General features: G+C 38.2%; 2 protein-coding genes across 4 annotated transcripts in view; one reads left to right on the top strand and one right to left on the bottom strand.

The window, feature by feature from the left end:
• The window catches only part of mEFG1 (mitochondrial translation elongation factor G 1), a 32,334-nt gene extending 22,212 nt beyond the window's left edge, over positions 1–10,122 (bottom strand). Inside the window, exons 1-9 of one of the 3 annotated variants that reach the window (XM_086984317.1) lie at positions 9,984–10,122; positions 5,741–5,913; positions 5,271–5,499; positions 4,754–4,870; positions 4,284–4,346; positions 3,616–3,787; positions 3,173–3,415; positions 2,496–2,694; positions 1,774–1,908 (exon numbers count right to left, since the gene is read on the bottom strand). In XM_086984317.1, the coding sequence (XP_086840443.1) occupies positions 1,774–1,908; positions 2,496–2,694; positions 3,173–3,415; positions 3,616–3,787; positions 4,284–4,346; positions 4,754–4,870; positions 5,271–5,499; positions 5,741–5,913; positions 9,984–9,998 (1,346 nt within the window). In that variant the 5' untranslated portion in view covers positions 9,999–10,122. Of the gene's footprint in view, positions 1–1,773; positions 1,909–2,495; positions 2,695–3,172; positions 3,416–3,615; positions 3,788–4,283; positions 4,347–4,753; positions 4,871–5,270; positions 5,500–5,740; positions 5,914–6,737; positions 7,254–9,983 lie in introns of those variants that run through there. The other 2 variants (XM_022798722.2, XM_022798723.2) reach the window with 2 other exon arrangements.
• On the top strand, positions 7,820–19,277 carry cpa (F-actin-capping protein subunit alpha). The gene is made up of 8 exons (XM_022796977.2): positions 7,820–8,763; positions 13,244–13,307; positions 14,739–14,790; positions 14,994–15,095; positions 16,371–16,634; positions 16,860–17,016; positions 17,176–17,354; positions 18,051–19,277. Exons 1-8 carry the CDS (start codon positions 8,737–8,739, stop codon positions 18,082–18,084), a joined length of 879 nt encoding a protein of 292 aa, XP_022652712.1. The 5' UTR covers positions 7,820–8,736; the 3' UTR covers positions 18,085–19,277.
• The last annotated feature ends 636 nt before the right edge of the window (positions 19,278–19,913 follow it).

Here is a 19,913-nt window from a genome sequence, read left to right as displayed (position 1 = left end):
TGAAAAAAGGTGTACTTATGTCTCATTCCAACGAAGCATAGGCGTTTTACATAGAAATACCGCGCAAGTGCCAGGTTCTACATTTAAGACTATTTGTTTTTCCTAGGGGCCGACACCGCTCAGTAACAATTACTCCACAACGAAACTACTGCCTATAGCGTAGGAAATATTGTTTTGAATACATTCGAGACAAAAGTTGTATAATTAAAGCTTTCTTTGTTGATCGAACTTAATTAGGCGATAAGTTGATGTGAAGAATCCACATACTAAAGGTAATATTATTTCTTTAATATCAGCTGGCTGCAGAACTGAGGGTTTCAAGAGTATAAGTTTGGTGAAATTTTCTTCTGATGAGACAACTCGATGGTATGCATTGCAAATCTAAAAAAATCTCGCGAGTAAGAGCGCTATACCGAGGACGGGTGTGATGGTCTGGTATAATTCAATCTCCCGTTCAGGCAAACAACGTTTTGCTTGTAGTGTTCATGCCAATGAAGGTCTCTGTGCAGTAAGAAGCGTATTTCACAGTATCGAATTATGGAGGTCCCGTGCATTCCAACGCCTAAGGTTCCATTTACTTTGATCTATTACTAATACTGCCTCATAGCTAACTTGAAATACCGCGTCTCATTGAATGTTATGTCATACAATGTTTGAGTTGATTCATATTAGGCTAAATTTCTTATCATGTCACGTAAAAAACTGGCACAGTTCTTAGGCAAGCACATCTAGGATGATAGTCCGGTCATTCTATTCGAAAGGTGACAAACATAATTTCTTTTTTAGAAATAATGCTACGAGATGCACTTATACTCTCTCAAATCCGAGACTGTTCCCTCCGATATCATCACTGACACCTCTAGCAGGCAAATTGTAGTAAATCTAAAAATTCGAATAGTTTACACATATGAATTTATTTTCAAATTATAACGGGAGTACAGCTCGCCATAAAAAGCTTGTATTCGTTAAAAATTCTACAATTATAAACACTGTAAGCCATAGGTTTAAAAAATTCGGGCAGGAAATTTTTAACGCAAAAATGAGTCTCGTAAGGGTCCCTGTAAAAGTGAATCACGAAGCTTACGTGGAAGCCGACTTATCGTAAAATGCACGGGGATTAAGACTCGGGTTGTATATGTATATGAAAAAATATCGCGCTTGTTTACCTCGGTCAAATTAATAAAGTAAAATATTGAACAAACAAAACTGTCATGATTTGATCGCAGGTTCCACACTGACCCAATCTGGCACGGAGTTGTGACTTGTGGTTCGTTGGTTACGATTGAAGTGTCTTTAAAGAACACTGATACTGAAGATACCGAAGAAGAAATGCATAAGAAAATAGTTCTGCATTAGACAACCGAGATTAGTAAACAAAGGTAAAAAAAATCTCTATTCAAGACAACACTGAACCTCTCACCGCTAGAATCACGACGCCAGAAATGTGAGAGTTAAATTAAAAATTTACTGTCGACCACGATACTCGTCACCCGCTGCTACCATAGATTATAATTTTTAATAGAGACATTATGAAAATTTCGACGTATTGGCAAAATTGTCTTTCAAGACTTCATGGACTCTCGTAGCTTAAATTTCTACAGCAACGGAATAAGCAGATGGTCACAGATAATTATGGTGAATACTTCACCATAAAACACAATTTTTGTCCTGAAAAATGTTCCTTAAGATAGAAGAAATCAACTTCCAAAAAGATTCGAAAATTTAGTTTACCTTGTCATTTTATATATATATGTAGGCATGCAATACTGATACCTGAAGGCGACTTTTGGCTTTCCAAGAATTACTGCACACTTATATTCCCGTTCCATTCGCTGCCCGTAAATATCCAGATGCAGTTCACCCATTCCGCTTGCTATCGTCTCTTTGTTGTCGGCATCATACTCCACCCTGAAGACATCACAATACGAACATAAAAATGTATATAAATATTAAAACAAGTAAACATTAAAGAATTTTTGACAATTTTCGACCGAAATCAATAAGAGTTAAAGAAAAATTAATGCGTTTTATAATTCAACTTTATTATCAAGATATTAGGTCTATAGTGATGCAAATGCACTAGTGCTTTATGCCTAATTAGACTTTGATGCTTGCTTCATATATTAAAACAAGCGTTAGTTATGCAGTACAACAAGATAGAGGACGTTCTAGTTCTAAAATAGCATTTTTCACAAACAATTTTATCGCAATCGAAATTTGATGAAATTTTTACATTATTTGCAGATTTTTTCTGAGTAGTCTCACATACATGAATACGTGTAGACCTATAGTTAGTATTCCAGTGAAGTACATTTTAGATTAAATAATATATGATTTAATTCTCAGAGACGAGATGAACCCTTAGCCGAACATGCTGTATGCACGTTCTGCACTTAAAAATTTTTGAGATTTATATTTTCAATCAATACGCCAATTGTCAAATCGAACACAATCCACTATTTCAACCATTAAACTATGATTGTTATGTGTATTACCTGAATGTCGGATCCTCACGCATAAATCGGCTGCATGCTTTCGAAAAATTATCTGCATCTTTGTTTTCTTTTGGACGAATCGACATCGAAATTACTGGCTCAGGCACAAACATAGGTTCCATGGAAACTTCCAACCCTTTTTCCGATACGAACGTGTCTCCGGAGGCACAGTCCACACCAAACACAGCGCAAATATCACCTATATTTATTCATGAATAAATAAAAGCAGAAACTGCATTGAAGAACACGAGGCAGAACATTCACCGCATTGTTAACACTCGAAGTTTATTTTTAAAAGCAAAAGTTCTCGATCATGATACACTGCTAGACTCCGCACATAATCCACATTACGATTTACCTACTTGTTGAACTCTAATGTAGTACACAGTACTATAATTTAAACAGGTATATTATACGAGAGTACAGGAAGTCATCAAAAGGAAAATATTGCTTCTGTATCCGAATTCCCTGAATTTGCTCCTTCTCCGAAAACTTCTCACTCTGTTAGGCAGCCCCCAAGTCTTCCTGAAGGTGCTGGCCTGCATAACGTAGTATGATATTCTATTCAATAAAATAGAGTTAGTTTAGTTAATAATAGTTGTTTAATAACTATCTTTTACATTTTTTTAAATTAAAACTATTAATAAAAATATAGTTATTAATTAGCTGTATCAAACCTGCATAGGCCTCATTAATATCTTCCATTTCAGCGGAGTGCATCCTAACCACTCTGGGTATACGCACTTTCTTGCCCGTTCTAGTATTAAACAACATGTCGCCCTTCTGTAAGCTTCCTTGGTATACTCTGATATAGGTCAGTTGACCAAAGCGACCAGCTTCAAGTTTGAATGCGAAACCGACGAACGGATATCCTTCACCGCGAGCGACACGCGCTGGGTCCATTCGAATTTTCTCCTCCCCTAAAATGTTTCACATCGTGAAGTTATAATATCATGCAATATAATGAAAGATAGATGGCGACTAAGATAATCTTCTTTGTATCTTGCTATTCCCAAGGTGAATCATTTGCCAATCAAACAAATCACCGAAACCCATTCCTGCTACAAGTCTTACTCTAATCACATAAAACAAATAATGTATAGAACAGATTAAAGAAAACCTTTGAAGGCGAAATTGTCGACCTCGCTTGGATTGGGTAGATACGAGACAATGGCGTCTAATAAAGGTTGGATCCCTTTGTTTTTCAGGGCCGTTCCCATCAGCACAGGAAAGAAACGACGAGCAATCGTACCCCGACGGCAGGCAGCCTCAATTTCTTCAATGGTGGGGGCCTATCAGTAGTGATATTGGAAAACGCCAAATACGATCGGAATAGTAAAAAGTCTGTTCCTTTCTTCAAAATCGTTCGTTCGAGCCAGCGAATGCAAAGTAGTTAGTGGCAATAAGTCAACTAATAAAGCATCTCGATTCATTGCGTTTGGTTTTCCAACTTCAAAAAAATTATGTTAAAGCTATGTTATGGTCGAAGGCTTGTATGAGTGTATGCGCTTAAAGCAAAGATTCTGATCTTTCGCTTGGTACGACCCAAACGCCAATAGGTAAGTAACAAAAACGAACAAGATATACTATAAGGTCCATTAAAATGTAAGAAAAAACATAAGTTACAGAAAATTGGCATCGGTTTTCTAAGCGCTAGATATTATTAATGATAATCAAGCTGATATGTGGTTTTAGATGACGTCATTTTCTATTATTAGTTGACCTCTCCTAAAGGTAACTGGTTTGTTATTAGCAAGCAATAAAATCGATAATTTAAGATAGACTTACTTTTTCCTCCAAAAATAAGTTACCCAGATGTTCGTCCACATTTGCCAAGCATTCAACTAGTTCCTATAACGAAAATAGCAACATCATTTAATAGATTCATACATTACCACTCAATAGATTTTTCACCAATTGTCAGTCCTGGATCATTACACTACCTAATTAAATAATAATTAAATAATAAATTAATAAAGTAGAACGAAACGTTAACCCTAGTTAAGTACTGGTTAAGCGACTAAGCACGGTGCCTCCGCAGAGTGATCTACATGCTATTATTAGTGGGCTGTTCACTAATCCTCATAATTATTGGATGAAAATACTAAAATATTTTCGATTTTGACAGACAACTTAGACGCCTTGAGTCTTATTATAGAAGTTCATAATTACCATTTCCCAATATGTCAATTTTCAGTTACTATAATTTACTTGTATACTCATATTTATAAATATTAGGTTAATATAAATGTAAGCACCTGTCGCTTGTCAGTGACAAGACTTCTCATATCCTTCGGCACTTCATCATAGCGAACTTTTTCACCTGTGGCGCCCTCGCAGTATATAGATCTTTCACGTATAAGATCCACTACACCCTTCATTCAATTGAAGAACAAATTCAATGTTAGCAGTCTATTTTTGGAAATAGAAGGCCCTTAAAAGTGACCAGAGAAATAATTAATGTTGGTGTAAAGCACGAGCGTCGGTGCTTAAGACATCCGATGCGTCTACCAACAGGATTTAAAACTCCCTGATCATGATACATTATGAAGAATACATAATAATTAAAAACTCGCTGCGAAATTGGTCCGTGTCAAGAGGGCATTTCTTCGATGCTCTGTGTGTTTTGAGTATTTCAAAGCCTAAAGGGCCCTAGAGTATATATGTATATATAACACCTAAACGCCTCGCATGTTTGCTAAAGCCTAACTGCCTTTTCCTGCCCTGGAACTCAAACTTTATTGCATGAGATTAGTTCATTTTCGGGTCTAGTACCTCATGTTTGGACTCCAATCCGATGGGAACTTGGAGGAACGCTGCGTTATATCCCAGCTTTTGTTTTAGCTGGCTTATGACCCGGTTGGGGTTAGCAGTAATTCGGTCGAGCTTGTTGATAAATGTAATACATGGCACATTATAACGCTTCATCTGACGTGTAACAGTCATTGTCTGTGATTGCACTCCTCCAACGGCGCATAACACTAAAACAGCGCCATCAAGAACTCTGAAATGTATGTGAATCGACGATAAATTATTAATACCAATACCTAATACTTAACGTAATATTAGTGAAGGCCGGTTTTTCGTTAATTCTAACCATCCAGGTTCTTAGAAGTCAAATTTATTTAATGAATGAATTTCATATGTTACTGCTATCCAGTTGTTAAGATCTTGTTAATATTTAGGATAATATTCCTAAAAGCCTACAAGTATGGTTTATTAACGCAGTGTGCCTATTATACAACCTTAAGGCTCGCTCGACCTCAACTGTAAAGTCGACGTGTCCTGGTGTATCGATGACGTTAATTGTGTGACCTGCCCATGCTATATGGGTAGCAGCACTCTGAATCGTGATACCTCGTTGTCGCTCGAGTTCCATCGAATCCATCACTGCACCGATTTTATCTTTTCCTTTTACCTAACACGATCAATTCATAATACATAAATATGAAAACACAGGAGATTCATGTTGGTGAATGCCTCTGTCAAGTTAAAACTTGACGCATCTAACACCTCCCTTCCCATTAATTACTAGTTGGTTTACTGACAGATATGGCTGATTTTTGCTTCTACATAATGCACGTGTTCCGGTGATCGTGGCATGTAACTGATAAAACAATGGAAGTTTTTTTTATCAGTTAATGCTGGTACGCTTCGGAACGTACTAGACAGTAGATTAACTGGGGGCAATGACGCGTGTCGTACACAAAAAAGGTTGTTCCAATCTCAACACAAGATGTATAACAATCTACAATGCTTAACTGACAGATACTAGAAGGTAAAACATTTCGTTCACGTCTCATAATCCCTGTGTAGCTATAGATATTCGAAAGCGCACTTTTTCATGAAAAAACGTTTAATTTTCAAATATGTTTGTTATGTCTTATGAATAGTGCATAAAAAATGTTTGACGAGCAATAATTTGTGGTGTTGGTTTGATGTTAAACATAGGTAAGTAAAATTTTTACTCTACATGTGTGTCTTTGTAGAGCCACAGAACATTAATGCGACTCTTATTTCAACTTCGCTATAACATATGGACTCCAAACAAGAGAGGCGGTATATATAAAATTGCGGTAGTATATGAGAAGAGTTAATGTGCGTGTCGCTAGCTCTCCCTCGACGTATAGACCATAGAGTTTCTTGTTGATAGTCTTCATAACAAACGCATGTGCACTTCGCAGCGAGGAAGTGCAAATTGAGGTCTTATCATTCGTTCTATTAGAATTGAATCAAACGCACCTCATGCATTTGGTCTATACGGCCTGTATAGTATAGAAGTCGTTCAGTGAGCGTTGTCTTGCCTGAGTCGATATGAGCAGAAATTCCAATATTCCGTATTTTTTCCACTGGTTCGAAGGTCGCTCCAGACGCAAATTTGCGCCGGATCATAGCTCCAAGCCGAGAAACACGAAGCATTTTCTTTATTACAGAGAATATGTGTGCAATTTCTAGGAGATCAGTATTTTCAATCACCACTCAGGGGCTACCATCGTTTAGTGAAACACTAATTAGGTAAGAAGTTTGACAATTAAAACAGTTACTAATCGGATTGTTGGCTTAATTTTACTTTATCGGCACTTGCACATCGAATAGAATAAGCTACGATCCCGCATGTTGTGAAGTTGTTCTGTCGAACTCTTTCGTGGTCCTCTGTGCCGGTGCAATGGACCGCGCGTTCTGCACTTAGTCATACCGTTCTACATTTAGTAAGATTTCAATATGCTGTTACAGGATTTCTGTTAGTTACAGAATTTGCATCATCATCTGCAGCCGGTTGACGGGCTATACCACTAAATACAACACGTGATTATAGATAACGATAGATAAACAGTCTTATTATGACTAGAGAAAGAGGCCTTGATCGTCAGGGCCATTTACCAGAACAAGTGTCGGAGTCATTTACCTCGCGATTCATATTGCCTATAAATGCTTAGACAGACCAACTTATTTAAAAAAAAAAATCGTTTAGAAGGGTCGATGTGTCTAATTTGAAACTAACATTGAAAATTCGATTAGGTACATGCATTTTACAGTTTACGCAGGGTCTGTACGCCGCTGTATTGGCCGCCACGCAGGCCGTCCTCAAACGATATTTATTGTGCTTCATCGTTTTCCATCACCGTGGCCGCCACGCAGACAAAACCTGCTAAAGCCGATTTGCAATAAAGCCAATCGTAACTTGAGAGTAAACTGGCTGATTAAAGATCAAAGTAATCCTTAATATACCAGTCGACCGCTGGCGCCAGTTGAGCAACGGAGAATCATTATTATAATGATGATGGTGATCTGAAATGTCTGCCGCCTACCGCCGGTGTCGCCATCTTTGTTGACTCGGCTCCTCTCGGTGGCCCGTGTTGGTGGTTTTCGCCGCTGATGCTGCTAACTATCAGCAACAACATTCTCCATCGCAGCCAAGCGAGCAAACGGACGAAACCGCCCATTGATCAGTAACAACTGCCAAAGGGGTAGCTGTTGAGTTTCAAGCTCTAATCAACCAACAACAGCGGGTCAAACCAGCCTTATCTAGTTTCAACTTATGCGACTTGTTGTTGTTGTTGTTGTTGCTGTTGTCGTGCTAGTTTCGATTTGTATGTGTCCCGAGGGGAAGTTGTAGAATGCAACTGCTGCTATTGCTGGTGTTTAAGCAGTAAGTTGTGGCGGAAGGTGTGTTCTAGGCTGAGACAACGACGACGACGACAACGACGTCGTCGTTAACGGGGGCCGCGGCAGTGATCATAATTCGGTATTGGGTGTCAGTCGGTTATGCTGTTGTTGCTGAAACTGCAAATTCTTGTTTGACGTTTTGTGTAGTTTTCTGGGCGACCTGGGTTGCACGAACAATTTTGTCTGACCAATTATCCAATAAAAATATAGAAGAAGAGGTCGATGGTAGAGAAACACGCTTCATCGAGGAATATACACATGTAACACATTTCAATGAATTGTGTTTAATACGTTTTCGAAAGGAAAAAGAGGACGAAGAAAACGCTAAGCGTTGTTGCATTCCCGTTCCGCAGTCAGTGGATGATGCTGTTAATTTTTTCCACATATATAGAGAAGATAGTGTGACTATGTGTATTAGTATGTGGTGAATCCTAAAAGTGGCCGCCCGTTTAAGTTGTGTGAGTCGCTAAGCTTATGAGTTTGCAAGTTGCTGCTTGTCGACGGCTCGTCGTTTGATCGTCTCGTCAAGGTTTTTTTTTGTCAAGAAGTAGTCAAAGGTGTTACCACTGCAGCCATGGACGACGCTTCGGACAACGACAAGGTGCCAAATTGACATACACACAAACGAACCTAATACATTTCTGTTTTTATAATAACTAATCAGTATTTGTCCACTCAATGTAGAGCAGGTGTTATGATAGTAGAGCAGGCCGCTAAGAACCACTTGTCCTCTAATAATACTCAACATGCCTAAAGTAATATTTTTACCGAATGAAAAAACATCGGCTCTCTGTATTTTGTTTTACCTTGCTTTGCTTTGCACGCTCTCCGTAGATAAACGTCACTGATTGATTACGTTTTTGATTTTGGGACAAGTAAAACAATGGGAGACGGTAAAATGCAGTCCTTAAAGTTTACGTTTAATTCTACAAATTGTAAATACTGAAATCGATATTGGTCTCCTGCGGCAGATCATACAGAAACTGAAGCCCATATATTGTCGGCGTTTCGGTCTGCCCTGGGATTCAAGATAAACTGTTGTTTATCTGGAGGAGGGTTAACTTGAGTAGAATATAGGATAGTTGAAAAAACAATCACATCCGAAGGGATTCAAAGTCACCGGACACATTCCAAAGATGGAAACACATTTTTTTATGCTTACCAAACGTATATATCGATAAAGCTCGTATCATAGGTATCCAAATCAATTGAGACTCACTACTCTTCCATTAAGTTGAGATGTTGTTGGTCAGTTGATATCAGCTTGCGTGTTTCAGGATGTTTCTTATGCCATAAAGACGTGACATAATAATAATGATAATAGTAATAATAATGACTAACAAACTAACCCGATCTTGTTAACACAGATAAGCGAATCTGTGCGATTCTGTTTAGATTTTAATTTTTGATTCGAATCTGTGAGGGATTTGCGTAAAGCTCTTATGACGTAAAGCCTTCAAGGAGTACCGAGAAGTGATTTAGCAAACAATGGCCGAATCGATATTCGATCTTGTAATACGAAGCTTCTATCTGTCCTGATTCTTTAAGCTAGCTTCAGGGATCAGGCTAACGTAACCGCACGCTCGGTTACAGCGGACACACGAATGAGATCAAGATATCATAACATATTGACAGATGCCATATACGTACATAATAAATCGCCTATTAGTATTAGGCCAATCGCCATCTACAATACGTTAAATATAACAGAACCTTTCTTATCGCGAAAACTACTATACCAACGATATTGGAACAGTTACTCTAATATCGATTCAAATCTAATATCGATATTCAAAGTTAATGTACGCCACTCTGCCATACCTTTTTCATCGTCATCTTCTCGTGGGAGTTACACTATGTTCGCAGTAAACAGATCTTATACGTTTGCCATATATTCTGGGTACGTCTATAAACGCAAGCCGTGTATGGCTAGCATGTATGACAAATAAAATAACGATTACTATTGCTACAATTGGCTAGCAGTCTTCGAGTGAATCCTGCGCCACCGCAAAGGCTCACTGACTAACTGATCAATCCGGCAACGGGTAATAGTAGAGCCGGTCCGATTAGTGGTTGTGGTCAGTCGCAAAAACACCAATCATTAGACCGCTAACGAAAGAATGTTTTGAGAAAATAAAATAAAGTAATATATATAACTCCACGGACACTTATCTATATATAATTTGAAATGATTTAGGTAGCTATAGTACACTATACTCGTTAGTAGTTTTTCTTGGTAAAAATGAATGAATACAATCGGCAACGGAAACCGACGTATAACCGAACAGTATGTATACTCATTACGCAAAGAAACCATTCCAACACTCTCCTGTTCCAACAAAAATTCGTAAGCATTCGGCGAAAAATAACACGTTAATACAAACCGTATTTGACATACGCCAATTCGTTTTTACGATGTCAGAATCGATCAAGCTGCAATCTACTAAGGGGACGACCGCGGAGGACCAAGCGCGGTGTTAAGCCGAGTGCCGTTCTGTTCGAATAGTCGCAACTTGACGCTTCCATTGCGAAAGCCTCTTGTCCAAATCGGAGCACTGCACGAATCATGACCATTTGTTCCTCTATATATATAGATACTCTGTTGGATACACATGTTCATTCAGATACCTGTGTGTACAAGGTAATACCTTGCCGCCTTAATACGGAAGTGATAATGGTTTCTTCCGATGATGCTGATCAGGGTTATTCAGCCAAAAAAACGATTCCTAATGGCTAACTTTTTAGTTAGTTCGAATTTCCAGTGTTGGCCTTGATAAATATTAATATGATCATATGCTATTTTATTATTAACGTAAGTAGGAGTATCTAACGAATCCTTGGTCGACATATGCAGATCACACTGTAGCTCGGAAGTACATGTCATTTACTGTTAATTATCCTCGGCCAACCAGCGGTAAACTGGTCCATTTCCACTGTTTTCCCGTCCACAGTAGACTTTGTTCATTTAAACATTAAGATTTCCTTTTTTTTTTTTATTGTAATTAACGTAGAGAATGTAATTGTATAGGTGTACTCAAAGATAAACTTGGGTCGGCGATGAACACTTCGCTGTGAGATATTGTGCAGCGCTTAACATGGCCGCCGTTCGTTATTTACACAGACCGCGGTGAAACAGCGTATTACGAAAAATAGGACATTTTCGAAAGGCGGCTTGCTCATATTCACGTAATCAAATTACCTCAGATAAGCTTGACTTACACCCAGCGATTTCTCTTGTGTAGCTCAAATCGAATGGCAAAATGTACCAAATCTTTATCAATCCTATAGTCATCTAAATAAGCCTAGGGGAATTCTGTGGTTCCGACGTGCAAATAAACTGCAGAAAGCTGTCCCGTATCAAACACTAAGTGACGTAGGGAGCAAAGTCGACGATAATAGACCTAAGAATCTGTACTGAGTCTTGTCCACTTGTACAGAATTTTTAGTGTCGATTGAAGATTATCCGCGTGAGTTTAGACTACTTCAAACGGAGCGGACGAAAGCAGGAGTATCGTTTCTGCGAATTTACTCATCTCTTAGCAAATTTTGAAAAGGAGTTCAACAGTCGACTGGTTATTGTACTGAATTGGCTTAGAACATTAAATACATCGAAAACTGAGAGATTTTAATGCTTATTTCTCTTTTATCGATCAATTTGAACCGATGGTTAGATATCGGAGATTAACTTAGCATAACGTGCTATAAAATGCTCTGTCTAACTTAGCTAATACTAAAAACAGACGTATTCTAAGATTTTATACATTCTTGTCATATGCGGTCTCAGACAGATCCGTAATAGCTGCCTGTTAAAACCACTGTTAACGAGATACTATTGACTACGTGCTGACTGATCTGACACTGTACATATGTCACTGAGGATTATAGTGCCTATGCTGGTACAAGACCTAAAATTACAAAAGGTGTTACCGATAAGCAGTGAAATGAAGCACTTCCTTCCTTCCTTCATTTAAATTCAATGTGATTTCTGTTTCTTATTGAATCGATGCTATGCCTGCCTCCTCATTTCTGCTCAGGGCTCACTATTCCTAAAAGTAATTGATATGGTGCATTGTCCTACATATGCATTCATTTATTGAATGGTACGTGTTATAGTAGTTAAACATATTGATAGAAAACTGGTGTTGGTCAAAAATGACGCGGACTGTCCATAGTCAAAAAAACAACCTTTATTAATCGGAAATCTGTCTGATTAATTGACAGAACAGTGATCATGTTAGAAAATCAGATCTGCTACGTATTACATTATTTAGTAGTGTATATCTTGAGAACGTACCGTATCGATACATACAGAAGCACTTCCCCAGAACTTCTCACAGAGGTGCGGATATTGAAATATAAGTAGAAGGCATCATGTCATACTACTATCGTTGTTCAACGTGAACGGCACCAACAAGTTGACGTAGGCGGCGGTCGTATTGGCATGGTATTGTCGTTGCCGCTATTGCTATACGACATATATTTATGTGGGAGCTGTCATGTCAGCGGTTGCGAGATGAAGCACCACGCAATGCTTAGTTGCACACAGGCGAATAGGTTACACTGACCAGACAGAATCAAGAGCAGAATAGCACCGTTCTAAGCGGCTCAAAAATTATTAATGTATGAACGATCATTTCAACCGCTTTTTCAGCTGGAGATAAATCGAACAGATAGTCCGGTTTAGTTGTAAATACTGAGAGCAAAAATTGGCCCCCAGATTTTGTTCAGAATCCTACATTTCATATGCGTTGAAAATTAATTTGTAAATGTTCATACTTCGCGAAACTAATCGCCCCGTAAGAATCGAATAAATAGCAAGATGTGTTTACTATTTATCTTTTAATTGGAAACGCACCTGAACCAAGTGGCATTTTTTAGTTGGCCTATCACACCTTTCTTGATTGTTTCGGTTAACAAAAAGCATGTTTGGATGTGAGTATGTGAGACGCTTTATGCAAAGCTTTTACAGCTGTTGGTTCGGTATTTGTCATATTTTAAAGGTGAAATATGTAGGGTCCTTTAAAAAAGCAATAATTCGGTATGTAGCTCTACAAAGAAAAATCTACTTCGGTACATTTCAGGTGCGAATCATCAGTAGTTTCATGAGCCTTTCACCACCTGGAGAGTTCAACGAGGTTTTCAATGGTACGTATAATAAACGGGGTCTATATGTGCTGTAATAGCTCGAAATCTGTAACACAGTGAACAGAACCTGTTCTGCTTTTGTGCAAATTACAAAAAATGTGTCAAGAGTTTGGTCAATACTATACTTCCACATAGAAGAGCTTTGGTAGCATTAGAAAATCTGGGCTTCACACGCTTTTTACCACTGCTATGCTCATGCTGGTTTATACTGCCTCACTTGAAAAAAAAGCCATTTTATACGTACGTCTGTGTTGATGATCGGAAAACTGGACGTAACCAAAAAAGGAAGTAACCTAACCTCAGAATTTGCATGGAACCCTTCCTCATTTTTTACATATACGTGTAACTAATACGGTCAATTTTTTGATACACAAAACTTTGTTGCCTAAAGTTTTTGCATGTAATGCGTATCACTGAGTTTCAATACCGGAATTTTCGAGCTTCTTAAGTTAGTTTTTCAAGCACGTGGTGGACCTTGTGTATATGTATGCTTAGATGAATCTTTTTTATGCATTAGCTCACCACATTTGTCATACATTAAATATTGCAAAAAAAGTTTATGGGCTGCAATTCGTCAACGAAGAGTCATACGCCACGCGTCATTCGTTGTTAGCCGTCATTGTTGTTGTTCCCCACTATTGCCTGAACCGACGTCATTGTATCGCGTTTCCATTAATGGAACTAAATCGAAGCTTTAACATCTATTGTCACTATTTACTTATCATACTTTAGAATTTTCTATCCCCGGGCAGGGGGGGGGGGGGGGGTAGGCTGTACATGAATAGGGTCCCTTTCCGGCAATACCGGACATCAAACTGGAAACATAGAGGGCTCCTTTCCCTGCCGACAACTGTTAATGTGTGATTACATACGTACTGCTTTCCGTACGTCTTATATATATGAGGTAAATAAATGGTGATCAGCGAAAGGGTTCAGAATTCCCGCTTTGGTGATTGTAATTCACTTCATTAGCATATTAATAATCACCTATACCTATTCTTTATTTACCGAGGTTTACGTGCCCGTATTAAGACGATAAACTAACTGGCTTACTATATTAGCTGAAGCACTACTTAACGATAGTAACACCGGGCGTTTTGCCCATCGAAGTATTCAGCCTTTAATTCAAAAGCATTTGGAACTAGTTGAAATGATCTTTCGCCTAAACATTGAAATTTTCAGCGACGTAGCGAGGCGGCGGCTTTTAGGAAGCACACATCAATTTAGTGTCACGTAAATTGGAAGATCTTGTGGAACAGCGTTTACAGGTTGTCGCTTTAATGATGGTTTGCTGGTAGCCTAAGGATGGTGCACCTTGAAAAATACTGTTGGCGGCGCCGGTTCTGTACCACGAACATTTACGCTTGCTCTAAAATGGCACTAAGCTTAAACAAAACGACAGCCATTAATTTAGTTTTTTTCCGATTGCAGACTGTAGGGCTCTAGTTGGCAATCACGAACTCCTCTCAAAGGCTGCAGCAAAGTAAGTGTTACTTTTACACAAAAGCATTGCTGTAGATCTATGGCTTTACACGTTCGAGATGCCTTACATCCTTCAATCAGCTACAGACTAATACCTAGCGAAATCATATTTTTAATAAAAGTAAAATCAATAATAGTAACAATGAGTCCGAACAAAGTGTTTACTAATACAGCTTTTTTTTTTTATTTTGACGTAAATTTCAGCACAATTTCGGATTATCACATGGATCAGCTAACACCGTGCTCAGTCGATGGACTTTCGCACAAAAGTTTAATTACACATTATAACCAACTACCCGATGGAAGGTTACTATCTCTTTCAGTTGACTCTAGATAGATTTTGAATCCAGAAACATAGATGCGACAATCTTCGAGCAAATTACTGCACCTAAATTTTGCCTATCTGACACATATCGGTCCTGTAAAGTAGTGATGCTATTGATTTTTGCTAGGCTTTTCGTATTTCATTTTGAGAGGAGCTGCTTGTAAGATGGGGCCGACTGAACATTGTTTCTTGGGGGTATCTATTTTTTTTTTTGGTTCCATAAAGCGCTTTATCACTTAAGCGAATTGACCTTTCTTTTTTGAGATTTGCTTGACAACTGTCGAAAATTTGCGGGAAGTTTTTACCAAAGAATGGTACGTTCTTTCAAGCTCTATACAAGAGACGTAACATGGGACTAACAGTTAATTTTCAATTTTTTGAAATTTTGTGTAAAGTCTGTGATTTTTGCTTAAGTAGTTTGAAATTTATGAACTTCACGTATACAGATGAAGAAAAAATCGTCTATCTGATAATTTTCAAATTGAGTTCAGTTGTTTCTTTATATAGTAGACATAGTAGCGCGGTTCCATTCTACTCTGTTGGTGATTCATCCCAGGGAAGTAGCTAATCAATGCTGCAACAGCATAATAGAATATGATTTCTGTAACTAAACGGTTGCCACAAGATAATACAATTAATCCTATAAGGTCTTAGGAGAGGTATAACCGGCACCTATAAAAATGTCAGCGCATAGTCGAGCGGTAATCTAGGCTGGGCATAACACGAATCAAATATTAGAAGAATCGCAGTGTGGCAACAGGACTATTGGAATACTCTTATGGGAGAAATTTTGCAGTTATCCCGCTGTCCAAGCGTAACTGGAACGCACTAAAACTCACTAAAAGGCTTACTGAGTCAGAAGAAAATACCTGCAACTGGACAGCGGAATTGCTGTTATAGGGTCGCAGCTGAGTGTTTCAGGTCTACAACTGAGCTATAGTTTCTGCTTAGTTACTTGTCATGCAAATGGAATTCGTTCATATTAAAACAGGTCGAAAAAATAATTACAAAAGATTAGCGGATTAGGCGGAGAAGAATAGTGGTAACGGGATAACTGTTAGTGTTCAGTGTATTTACGCTGAGTATAGCATTAATGAATTGCATCAGTTAAAACGAGACGCGGAACGAAACCCGCGGGTCTGTACACTTTTCTCTAAATAGGACTTATTTAGTCGCTTTCCTAGTTCTAACATTATCGAAAGACCCAATATTCTCCATTTATATGTGGATAGTTACTAGACGTTTTATCATCATAGGTACTATGATCCACGAGGCGGTGTCTCGTTTCGGTTCGATCATTATAAACGCGAAACAACCGATCCACAGCCAATGTCCCCCACAAGCTCACCTGATTCAGAGGCCCTACGAGCGGCCCTTGATGCTGCGTGGGGTGCGTACTGTATCGAACACTATCGCCATGGTGTAGCTGCCGTCTTTGACCAAAGCGAGAACAATAACCAGCAGAGCAGGCAATACATTATGTGTATCGAGGATCATCAGTTCCAGAGTCATAATTACTGGTTTGTACTCGACGAATTGGAAATTATTTCGTTATGATGATGGCAAATAAAAATAAAAAGCAGTATGACTTAAGGCTGTTTACATGATTCTAGCTGTAGCAAGAATAATTTATATAATAAAAGGCAGTTAGGACACGTGCGATGTTTGATAAACAGTGTAAAATAAGTTTTACTATTGTACTGAAGCATTTTCGTACGCGGGTATGTTGTTAACCTTAATTCTAGGAACGGCCGTTGGCGCGGAGTCTGGACGCTCACATGTGAATCGGGGGCTACCCGGGCGTCCTTACTTGGAGCTGTTAAGGTGCAGGTGCATTATTATGAAGACGGAAATGTCCAACTTCAGGCAAATAAAGAACACCAGCTATCCATACCAATTGAGGTACGATGATTAAATTAACAACACAGGTCCCCTGTAAATGATCACATTTTTATGTGCATATATTTTTCCTATATTTGTTCCAAAATTTCTGTGCATTATCTATAAAGAAAGGGTTTAGCAAAAATAAAAATTATTCATTTTTGTGTTTGTTTGTTGTAGAATGATTGTGCGGTATTTGCACAGGCGGTTGTACACGCAGTTCGCGATGCCGAGGCTTCTTACCAGAGTTCGATTAATGAAAATTACAAATCTATGAACGACAAAACTTTCAAGGCTCTTCGAAGACATTTACCTCTCACTCGATCCAAGATCGATTGGCAAAAGATTCTTAGCTACAGGTAAATTTAAATAAAGTGTAAAGTAATTATAGTAACTATTACGTTTTTTTGTAATTCGAAAGAAAATAATCGTCTCTTCGTTTGTACTTTTCATTTTTAGTTATTGATTTTTAGGTACTGTATAGCGGTGGAAAACTTTTGGTTCGATAAGCTCTTTGTTATTGTCGTCGTCTTGTTCGGATCACAAAAGTTTTTCTTGAGTTTAGAGTAGTTATGTCGGGTGGCAAAAAATGTAATTTTTGGCCCTGCTATTCTTTCTATGTTGAAACACTATGCAAAACAACCGAAGAAATTTGCTCTGCGTACGATGAAGGCTTTACCAGACAATTATTTCCTTTCCAAATTGGCAATATTTTTTTTGTTGTTTGGCAGCCTTTAGATTTTTGTGAAAGGCGATTAGAAGTAGAAATGCTGTTTTTTACCACCTGATATACGAGCATTCCCAGGCCGAACTTAAGGTGGCATGTTATGATCTCGACAACGAAATGCAGCTTGTCAGCAATACTTGACCATTTCTAAGACAAAAAAAAATTAAAAATCGGAACCAAGAAGAAAGCCGACCAATATTATATTGACAGTGACGTTTTATCAAATTGTCAGTAACACATTGTTCTCATAAAAATCTGATTATTATGATTTGAATTGCGCTAGCGTAAAGCTAATAACTTATTTTTCTTCCTATCTAATGCCATTCAGGGTTGCTTCTGAGATCAGCACCAAACAACAGTAAGCTCCATCATCCATGTGTCTTACGAAGCATTACGACACGTGTTTCAACAATGCCAATATCATCTTAACTGCAATGAATTGTTAGACAGTTACTGACAGACCACAATGTAACTGTTAGCGGTCCGCCGAAGAATGTCATCATTTGTCTCTTCGTGTGTAACTCTCATCAAAATGTTTAGTCCGCTCTCTCCGTCTCTCTCTTTTTCGTGACAGAGGCGGTAACGAGAGACAACCGCGCTTGAAGTTGTCAAGCGATGCTACTATCATATATTAGATTATACAGCGTAAACCAATATCGTCGTGACAATTTATAATAGACGACAGTGCGCTGCCAGCAACCACCTGGTAATTTACACTTACAAAAAAAAAACAACCAATAATAAAGACAAGCCAATGGACATAAAAACTGTCTGTGTGTGCATGAGACGCACCCGCGATTATAAACAAACGATGAATGACTTTTAGTAATTAAAGATGCTGTGTGCTAACTAATGACAATAACGATAAAGCTAATTATGATGGGCCATTAATATGATTAGCATAGATATAGAAATTATCATTAGTATTATATTGTTATTATTATACTGATATATAAGAGCAAGTTCTAATGGCCTTTATGATGACGCTGCTGGAAAAGTACGAATATGTGTATCGTGGGGCGGGAACACATTCCCAAATAAATAAAACGATCAAATAATCAAATATTCTTCTTATGAGTAAAATTATTTGGTGTAATTTATTTGTCCGACTTTTGATCCACGCCATCTTGGGTCAGAAGCAATATGTGTGGCTTTTTCACAAGTGTAGTGTTCGTTTTAATTATCGCCATCTACTCCGCATCTGAACAGTCTAGCTTTCCAATTCTACATCAGTGTCCATCAGAAAGTAATGGTTTCATAGGTAACTTAGATGTTTTCGTAATGGTATTTACTAATCCAGAAATCAAACAGTTAAATACGCTTGTAGCGTTTGTATTTAACAGATGAGATAACTTAATGCGAGATAATTCATAGTCAATACTAAATAATTGCGTATTAGTATACTGGAGCAAGCACGCATTGTGGGGGGTGCCAATTTATATGATAGACAAATTCAGTGATCAGACAAAAGAACTGAATTATAAAATCAAAGCTCAGTCAACTATTACTGAGAGGTGTGTTGGTCTTTATCAATAAAGTTACTATACAATCAATATTGCGAGCAAGGGTTATTTATAGAAAATATGAACAACGAGACATGAAATGATGGATGGACAGTAATAGCGATGTGAAAACAAGTAAAAGATAATGAGTGCGTTGAGAGTGGACTAATGAACTTGTTTATCATCCCTTTAGTTCGTGTTCGAAATATTGTCAACATTCATAAAATTCAAGTGACACTTTTATAATTGCCCTTATATTCGTATTTGATAATTTCATACTCCGCATACCAGTAACTTTTACAGGGTAAGAGTGTTGCATAAGCTAATTGTTTGTCTAAGTAATAAACCATTAATGCGAGTACGTCCCGTACCCTATTCATTCATTTGTTTGCATTACTGAAGCTGAGTGAGCGTAGTTTGTTTTCGAATTATGATGACTTAACCCACATGACCCGTTTAGCAAAGCATACAACAAATATTACGAGGATTAGTTGTACTAGGACGATACGTCCCAGGTCGTCGCGTTTCTGTGCAGTTGTGTGCTATTTTTAACGCCTTTGACTCTTTCTACTTTGTTAACAAGTCCTCGGAGTTACCCCATCGGTGTAGCATCAAGGACTTGTTTCACCTAGTTAAGGTGGGTCTCGCTGGACTTCCCTTGGGTTCTTTCGACGAACCTTGACCTACGA

Source organism: Varroa destructor, unplaced genomic scaffold (assembly GCF_002443255.2).
Source record: "Varroa destructor unplaced genomic scaffold, Vdes_3.0 BEIS01000003.1, whole genome shotgun sequence".
Classification (NCBI taxonomy): domain Eukaryota; kingdom Metazoa; phylum Arthropoda; class Arachnida; order Mesostigmata; family Varroidae; genus Varroa; species Varroa destructor.
This window is presented reverse-complemented; position numbering and strand designations above follow the sequence as displayed.